The sequence below is a fragment of the Meriones unguiculatus genome, chromosome 10 (genome assembly GCF_030254825.1).
Source record: "Meriones unguiculatus strain TT.TT164.6M chromosome 10, Bangor_MerUng_6.1, whole genome shotgun sequence".
In the NCBI taxonomy this organism is placed as follows: Eukaryota; Metazoa; Chordata; class Mammalia; order Rodentia; family Muridae; genus Meriones; species Meriones unguiculatus.
This window is the reverse complement of record NC_083358.1, coordinates 13,619,653-13,629,013: the sequence shown is the minus strand read 5'-3', so window position 1 is coordinate 13,629,013 and position 9,361 is coordinate 13,619,653. Positions and strand designations below refer to the sequence as shown.

The window sequence follows — 9,361 nt, the reverse complement described above, 5'->3', positions numbered from 1 at the left end:
TTGGAAGTTGCCTTACATTTCCAGGCCATGACCCATCCTTGAAAAAAGTTAGGGCTGAAGCAGGAAATAAAGTGGAAACCACAGAAGAACAATGCTTGTTGGCTTACCTGTAGCAATGTTTGTTTGTTTGTTTTTATATACAGCCCAGGACCACCTGCCTATCAAATAGGTGCTCCTATGTTGGGCTGGATGGTCCCACATCAATAAATAATCAAGACAGTTCTTCATAGACACAGCTATCAGCTAATCTAATCTGGGCTTTTTCTTCTTCCTGGATGAACAGGGAGGTAGGAAGCCGGGTTGATGGCTAGAGGGATGGGAGAGTAGATCCAGACAGGGATAATATACCTACTAGGCTCTTCTCAGCCAAGTAACCCATCTCCTCCAGCTATTCCCCACCTTCCAAAGTTTTCATAAACCTCCAAAATGATGCCACTAACTGGAGACCAAACATTTAAATCATGAGCCTGTTGGGGACATTTCAGAATCAAATCACAACAGAAGGACATTTTCCACCACTAATATCAAGTGGCTTGACGGCATGTCACTGGAAGCAGATGGCAGGAGAGGCTCTGGGTTGACCAACCTAAGGTCGACCTCAGCTCTCATGCCTTGAATAGAGGCCCCGGGTCACCAGAGAAAACCCAAGACTCTTCATTTTGACCATGTTCGCTTTTCTCTGCACAATCATGGGCCTTTATGATCTCACTTCATATCAGAAGAGTCAGTGGGCTAAGGTGAGAGGTGAAAGGGTAAGCAGAGGTGCAGTAGAAGAGCAGTAGCAGATACTCAGACATTTGGGGAAAAAAAAGTCATGCTCTCATAGGATTCAAATGGGAGAGCAGTGCTATTATACTAAATGGTGGGATAAAGAGAAGGCTCTGTGGTAAAAAGCGCTTACCGTGACAGCATGAGGACCAAGTTGGGTTATCAGAAGCCACAGACATTCGGGGTGGGTGTGGTGCCTTTCTCTAATTCCAGTGCCAGGAAGCCTGAGACAGGGATCCATGGAGAAAGCTAGGTTAGCGGACAACTGAGACGCTGCCTCAGTGAATAAGCAATGGAAGAGTATGCTCTCCTTACCAAGCCCTGGACTCCTCAGGCATGAGCACACCTGTGTCCACATACACATGCTCATGTGGAGACAAAACAAACAAACAAACAAACAAAAGACAAGTAAGTGTTGCTTTCATTAAGTCAGCTCTGGACTGCACATGTTCAGTGAAGTGTGGCCGCCCCCAAGGAATGTGGGGAGGAAGGAGCTATTCCACAGCAATGATTATTTTCAGGACTTAAAGACAAAAGTAACGTATCCCTAACTTACCCATAAAATAGGCATTCTTCCCATAGAGGCATGCCTTCTCTCATAACCTAGAAGACTTCTCCACAACCCAGGGCTGGGAAACAAGTTTTAAGTAGAGCATGTTTTGGAAACTGGCTTCAGCAAGGCCAAGCTGAAGATAGGCTTCAGATTGTGAATACAGGATATTTATAGAGAGGATTCTTGTCATGTGCTTCGACAGTGTGCTTTGTAAGTTTGTGATTAGGTGGTGCCTATGAACAAGAAAACTATACTATGGTTGGAAGACCATGCTCTCTAATAAAAAATCTGCAGGGATGAGAATTTATACTTTCTGTATTTTTGGCTCACTTTATAGCCGAGGCTGGGGCCTCAAACTCACGGTGATTCTTCTGTATTAGCATCCCTAATTCTGGAATTACAGGCACGAGTCACTGCACCTGTCTAGACCTTGTATTTCTATGTTCTCCAACTATAGTTTTTAAATTTCATATTTACATGCACAATAATGCTTGTGAATGAAAAAATCTCTGGATTGTACCAAGTCGGGACATTTACTCTTGCAGTGTGTCTTTCTTGAGGCTTGTGGCGGCATGTGGCCCAGGATAATAATAAATACGGACCACCAACACAAAAATTGTAAACTTCAAACATTTTTGAGATGTTCCTTTCTTTTCCTTTTCCGGGACTGGCTCATTGGTTCTCCAGCGTAAATTTTGGATACGACTATGTCATAGTATCGTGTCGCAGCGTCAATGGTTGAGTATGCAAGCCTGCATGGGAAGAAACTGAAGTCCAGGGACAGCTTCCTCAGAACCCTTTCTTTTTTTTTTTTAATCCCCAGTACCTACGCCATTTGAGCCTGGACTACATTTCCCAGGATACCCCAATGCTGAGACTCAATCAGGATTGGGTAAAACAGTGAGAAAGTGATTTCCGGTCGCCCGGCAACGGGCGGAGTCCTACACGGTGACAGGGTGCGCACGCGCGCTGCCTCGGGCGCTCACCTCAGGCTCCGCCCCCTCTCCCGCCAGTCGCCGAGAGTCCAGGAAACTGGATTGCAGCTGCGGACCGGTTGGGCGAGCCTCGCGCAAGCGCCAGCGGCTGGTGCGCGCGGCGCGATTGATGTCAGAGTGTGTTGCTGAGGAGACCGGGCAGTTACTTGTGTCTCCACTATGGCAGCTCTGCGGTACGCGGGCCTGGACGACACGGACAGCGAGGATGAGCTGCCCCCGGGCTGGGAGGAGAGAACCACCAAGGACGGCTGGGTGTACTACGCCAAGTAAGCGACCTGGAGCGGCGATCCGGGACCCGAGTCCTGTGAGGCCTGGATCCTGCGCTGCCTGCCCAGCCCGGCGGGCACGCGCATCCAGGTTGCCAGCCACCTGTCCCAGGGTGGGCCCCCGCCCCCTCTGTGGGGTCAGGGTAACGCTGGGGTCACCTGGTCGCCTGCAGCACGCCCCCTGATGCTCTCTAGGTGGCACTGCAGCGTGCCGTGGTGCCTCTTAGGTCTTAACTCCTCTAAAGAGGAAATAAAAGTGGAAACTTCAATGCCCAGCCCCGGCCGAGTTCCGCGTTTTTAAACAGATGTCCTGGATTGCTCATAATGGATTCCCAGGAAAGTTTAGGAAACCCTAACAGAGAGCCTTTCTCCATTACTAACCGTGAACTCCTCGGGGCACTGAAAGCCCCGTCTGATTGCTTCCTTCGTCTGTAAAAATGAATCGACACAAGAATGAATCCAGTGCTTGTACATAAGGCACTCAGTGGAGAGGCTAGTGGCTTGTAGATTTTCTGCCCAGCCGGATTTTCTTGTTATTAGCTGGACAGTAATACCTGTGGCAAAGTTGGATAGGCCATGTGTTGTAATTACCTAACCCTGGTCTGAGACAGGGTCTCGCAATGTAAACTTGGCTGGCCTGGAAACTAGCTTAGTAGATCAGGCTGGCCTCGAACTTTCACAGAGCCACCTGCCTTCACAGAGTCTCCCCACCCCCAGTATCTGGGTTGTGCCTTAAATACAGACACTGGGTTTCTATAAAGAACCTACTGCAGATGATTCTGTACTTTGGGAATATCTGTTCATTTTTAGCAAATAATATATATTTAATGTACAAAATGATGTGTTTTGATACAGTCTTTGGGTCATGATCGGGTTCGTTTTCTTGACCAGTTAAAGAATTAAAAGGCAAGGGGGAAAATCCCCAATGCAACAGGTAGCAGCAGAGAAATCTCCATCACCGCTAACAGCAGCAGGCAGAATCAGCAGCTGAAAGGACTTTATTGTTGGAGGGAAGGAGGCACGTTATTACATCAGGCACACAGAAACCGAAAGCAGAGTGGGAACTCTGTAGAGCCCAAAAAAAGATACATATATATATATATATATATATATATATATATATATATATCGAGAGAGAGAAAGAGTCAGTCTTAGAACAGTTTTCCTCCCCTGATTTAAGAGTTGCTCAATGTGAAGAAAGATAAGGTGGTTGATTAGCCTACAACTGTTGGGTAACATGTCCTGATGTGGTCTTGAATGTGGTCCTGCCAGCAGGCGTCAGTCACCAGGCGCCTGCTGGCAGGAGAAAAAGCCTAAAAGGCCTTTGTTTTCAGATGCCAGGCTTTTGCCTCAGGTAAGGAGGGTGAGGGAGAAGCTGGCCATCTTGGAAGTTCACCACCTGTGTTACCTGGCCATGGTCCTGCTCCCTATCTGTCTGCCTACCTCCTAGTCCCCAAGTTCGTGATGTCCTTTTTCATATGTATATTGTGTACTTTACCTCATCTTCTTAAATACTTCCTCTTCTTTCTCATGTATCTGTAAAATATTTTTTAAAATATTTCTTTATTATTTATATAGTACTCTGCCTGCATGTGTGCCTGCACGCCAGAAGAGGGCACCAGATCTCTTTATAGAGGGTAATGAGCCTCCATGTGGTTGCTGGGAATTGAACTCAGGACCTCTGGAAGAGCAGCCAGTACTCTTAACCTCTGAGCCATCTCTCCAGTTCCCTGTAAAATATTTTTTAAATAGGGTCTCATGTAGTCCAGACTGTCTTTACCTTGATATGTGGCTGAGGTTGAGGTCCTGATTCTCCTGGGATAGGGTCACAAGTGTTCATGAACACCCCTGACTCCATGTTTTTAATAGCTGGGAGAATCAATCTTTTTAAAGCTTTTTAAAGAGTGTATGATCACTTGGCTTTTAGAAAGAAAACTATTGTAATAACACCTGTAATCTGTAGTTTTAGTTTTTAATAATTAATTTTTTTTTTGAACTGTAGGCCAGACTGGCTTCAAACTCATGGAGATCTTCCAGCCTCCGGGGTTAATGGCATGTGCTCTAGGTTCATTTGGCCAGCAGTGTTTCCTGCAGCCTAGGCCTGCCTAGGATTCTTTATGTAGCCCGAGATGACATTAAGTTCCTGATACCTCCACCTTCACGATGTTTGCACCACCCTACCTTAAAAAATGTAAAAGATAATTTTCCGGGCTCACTATCAAATTAGTGTTCTGGAGTCTCCCAAGTGCTAGGTTGTAAAGGCCCCACGAGATTTGCAGCTCAAGGATACTCACTGCTTCCCCCTGGTGGCCAGGTAGAGAGAAACAAAGCAGACAAGCTCTGATGAGTTCATTTATTCGAGAGCCCTTAAGAACCAGGCCTTAAGCTGTGGGCTGGCTTTCCCCAGGGTCAGATGATTGTTCAAGGTTCCTGAATAAACTGCATTGAAAAAAAAAAAAAAGAACCAGGCCACTTGGAGGGTACTGGTTGTGTCCAGCTAAGTGAGATGCCTCTTTAAGGAGCTCTCTAAGACAGGGCAGATGACTTGTAATAGATAGTTTCAGTGCAGTGTGTCTGTCCAACATGGGGTGGGCAGGTGAGGGAGGCTGCCTATGAGAGAAGTCACTTGGCCTTTGTCTCAGAGTGCTGGTAGAAGGTGGGTCCAGGTGGCAGGAAGTCAGGCACTTGGAGGGGACAGTGGAGGGAGAAACCCCAGGCAGCGTTCTAGAGAAATAAGTGCATTGTCTGAGCAAGAGGTGCAGGGAAGTAAGCGTGCCAAGACTCCCACATTTATTGCCCCTGCCTGGGCCTCTGTGTGTCGCCTCTGCCTTAGAGATCTCCCTAGTCTATATGTTCCAGCCTCCTGTACTTACAGCTGTTTCTTGGCCCGTGGCATCTCCTGTAGGCATCTCGTCACTGGGTGATAAAAGGAATACAGTTTCTCTCTCGTTGAGAGTGGACGTAAGGCACCCAAGCTTAACCTTCGAGTGCCTTCTTCAGTGCCTGACTGTTTCCCTCATGGCAGGGTGCCTTGTCACTGGCGGCAGGCGGCTCTAGTTGTTGGTCTGTGTTGCTGTACTTTCAGTTTTGAATGGCTGATTTTTATTAAATATGAATCGAGCAAAAGTGAAAGATAAATAGCAAGTAGCAGATAGACGCCACGAGTAGCAAAATATTATCAAATAGAGTAACTCAGTGCCCTTCAGAAACCTGGCCTGGAGGAGCCTACCTGAAAGAGAAGGCAAGTCACAGCTTTCAGTCAGGTGTGTACAGCGTCAGCCCCCATCTGGGAGCCCCGTGGAGAGGACATGCTGGAGTTCCCATTGCTCGGTACATGCTCTCCCTGGACAAGCTTCCCCTTAGTTGCAGGCATTTTTATATTGCGGAATAAAACAGTAGCTGAGGGAAGGCATTTGGGAGTCTTCTGGCTGTGTTCAAAGACACAGGTTTGTTTTTTTTTTTTTAATACCCTTAGCTGTCTGCTGTTTTTCTTCCTGTCACAGATTAGGGGCCCAATAGTCTCTTGGGGACTTTGGGAGGACATGTGCAATAAACATGCTGGAGCCTGGGGTAAGGGGAAGCCTCCTCGAAAGCAGAGCCTGTGTTCAGTGAGCTTGGATAGCACATGACCATTTACCAATAGAACGTATGACAGCTCACCATTTTATTATAATGGTTCCTCCATGAGACCATTTGAACCCTGTCCTTATAACAGCCCCATTCTGCAGATGACAGGAAGTGATGGCTTAGAGATGGAGTGAGTGTACCAGTGGTTCATAGGGGCTGTCTTGTCAGATCTAGTGTTCAGACATCCATGGTCATCTCACCATAGGAAGTGACCTGTGCTGCTGTCTTACTGCATTTGTAACATCCTTTTAGGTGAGCTCAGGGCCAAGTGATTAGTTACACCTGGGGACAGAATACACGTGTGTGTGTGTGTGTGTGTGTGTATGTGCGTGCGTGCGTGCGTGCGTGCGTGCGTGCGTGTATGCGTGTATGCATGCCACGGTGTGTTGCTGGAAGCAGGAGGACAACACTCGGGATCTGGCTTATTTCTTCCGCCATAGGATCCAGGCAGCAAGCTTGAGTCATTAGGATTGCACGACAAGCACTTTCACCTCTTGAGCCATTTTGCCAGCCCAGAATGTACTTTTTTTTAAGTCACCTCTGCAATTTTATTACTTGGGAAGTAGAGACAGTAGAAGCAAGCATTTAATGTCCTCCATGGCTACATAGTGAGTTCAGCCTGGGCCACATGAATTTTTGTCTCAAAAAAACCAAACCAAACCAAGGCAACAACAACAAAAACAAATCAAGACCAAAAAGACAAAACTCAACAAAGTAAAAAGAACAAGGGAAAAAAAAAACATTTAAAAAGGATTAACATAAGCATTATAAACTAGGTATTGAAGTTTGTTAGTATATCCTTGAGTAAAGGGACAAGGAATATGAAATGTCTTTCTAGAACCCTGTGATTCACAGAGTTTGTGAAGTTCACCCGTAGCTAGGACCCAGTCCCACCTTGTTTTCCCCACCTGGTTTGCATGATTCTTTCAGGTTTGATTCTTCTGACCTGACGCAGTCAGGAAACTTTCTGTTTTTGAGTCTTTCTTTCTGTATCTGGTCTTGGGACTCCAGCTGTATCGGGGAGAGACACAGTTTAGCACAGTGGTTAGTTTTCAGCAGTGTTAACTTACTGTATTGTGGATCTGTTACAGTCACACCGAGGAAAAGACCCAGTGGGAACATCCGAAAACGGGCAAAAGAAAACGAGTCGCAGGAGGTCTGTATGTCCTTGGAAGCCCACAGTCCCGTGTCTGAAGCATTACTTAGCCAGGGAAGATGTGGGGAGGGAGCAGTTGACCCTGTCTTTCTGAGAAGGCTGTCTGGTGATGGCCATCAAGGAAGAGTCTCAGTCTGAAAACTTAATGGGATTTGGCAGAAGGAGAGATGAGATCTTGAGATGGACAGGAGGAAGGCTTATGGTTTTAAACAAAGATTATTGAAACATTGTTGAGTTCCTCTGTGGTTGGACCATGTGGGTAATTGCCTTGCTGTACGCTGTAGTCAGATGTCAGGATCTTACAGGAACCTACAAGATGTTTCCAAGCAAGGAAACATGGAATAGAGGTATTGAATGAAAACAAAGGGCATTGAAGCTCCTTGGCCTCAGTGGGTTCAGGCCTCAGATGAACTTGTACACAAAAGGAGGGGATGGCTCTATAGCATGGCGGAAAGCAGCCCACGTCAGCACTCCACTGGTTGTGTCCAGTGTACTTGCAGGCACTGTGAGCTTTGGGAATTCATGCTCACAGGAGCAGCTGCTGAGGCCTGAAGTAAAAGCAGGAGCTGAGCAAACACTTCAGAGTGATGGAATGTAACAGGATTTTAAAGGAGGAGGCAAAAATGTGACTTCCAGATGGAATGCTGGGCCTTCTGTAGCTGCCACCCTCAAATCTTGTGACCGGAGCAAGCTGGTCCAGAGGGTTTAGGAGATGGGGGAGGTGGGATAAGAGGGATAACACTCCTTCCTGACCTTAGGGTGTGGCTTCCACTCTACATACAGCTGTCAATCTTTCTTGTATTTCAGATTTACCATATGGATGGGAGCAAGAGACCGATGAGAACGGACAAGTGTTTTTTGTTGAGTAAGTGTCTATGTAGAAACATGGCCATCTTGACTTTTAGGAGGAATTTTCAGTTATAATTTCCTGCATTGTAGGAAAATATGAAGTCACGTATACTGTTTTATCAGCAGCAGTAACTACCTTTATGAGCTTTGTGATTTTTTTTTCCTTCCAGTCTGTAGTTTTCTACCCATCTCTGTAGACTAAGATTTTTGGGGTCACACCAGACCAGCCCTTCACACTTGTGTCTGCCACCGGATTGTGGTGTGGTACACCCCTGAGAGCCCGCCATTTGGGGAGTGTCATGACATTTTTCCCTTTACTTGATTGAACTACTTTTCTTTCTTTGCTTCTTCCTCTTCTTTAAGCTGCTTGTCTTTGAGGCTTCCTAAAATTTATACAAAGGGTTGATTGATGTGTCTGTCTGACTGTATGAGGGCATCAGGTCCCTCTGCTATCATTTTATAAATTCCTTTGAGGCAGGGTCTCTCCCTGAACCTGAGTCTTGCTTTTTCTTGGCTAAGATGGAAAGCAATAAGCCTTAGCAATTCTGCTGTATCTGCAACCTTCGGAGCTGGGGTTATGAATGTGCAGACATGGGAGTCCTGGCTTGTTGGGTGGGTGCTGGGTTCCAAACTCCAGTCCTCACGATTGGGCAATACATGGATATCAGGGCCACTTGCGGGAGTTGATTGTTTTCTTCTGTCATATAGGTTTCAGCGATTAAACTCAGGTCATCAGGCTCGGTAGCAGGCACCTGCTGAGTCATCTTAATAGACCAAAAATACATTTAAAATGTAAAAATCTTATTCAAAGGAGCAGTTTAATAGTCTATATGTGCCAGTATATTTTAATGTTGTTTCTGTAAGTTCTAGATCAATTACAAATCAAGAGTGTGGCATGGCCATTGTCTTAAAATGCAGACTGTTGAAACTTTGCTATTTGGCTTGCTTTATAGTTATTGAGACTCTTCTCAATAATTTTCTCCTTGTATGCCAGTGTATATAGGCCCTTGCACAGGCCAGTAAAATTACACCGGCATCTATTGATGAGAGTGGCTGACAGATGCTACAGCCTCATTTATCTTAACATGAATTCAGCAGAAGCTCAGAGCCTTCTCAGGGAGCTGCTCTTTGGGCCCAAGAGCAAGTG

At 46.1% G+C, this 9,361-nt stretch overlaps 1 protein-coding gene across 7 annotated transcripts in view; it reads left to right on the top strand.

Annotated features, from left to right (window-relative positions):
* The first annotated feature begins 2,316 nt into the window (after window positions 1-2,316).
* The window catches only part of Wwox (WW domain containing oxidoreductase), a 906,316-nt gene continuing 899,271 nt past the window's right edge, over window positions 2,317-9,361 (top strand). For 3 of the 7 annotated variants that reach the window (XM_060391916.1, XM_060391917.1, XM_060391920.1), the window contains exons 1-3: window positions 2,320-2,582; window positions 7,301-7,365; window positions 8,173-8,230. In XM_060391916.1, coding sequence (XP_060247899.1) covers window positions 2,476-2,582; window positions 7,301-7,365; window positions 8,173-8,230 — 230 coding nt within the window. In that variant the 5' untranslated portion in view covers window positions 2,320-2,475. Of the gene's footprint in view, window positions 2,583-7,300; window positions 7,366-8,172; window positions 8,231-9,361 lie in introns of all 7 variants that reach the window. The other 4 variants (XM_060391918.1, XM_060391919.1, XM_060391915.1 and 1 more) reach the window with 3 other exon arrangements.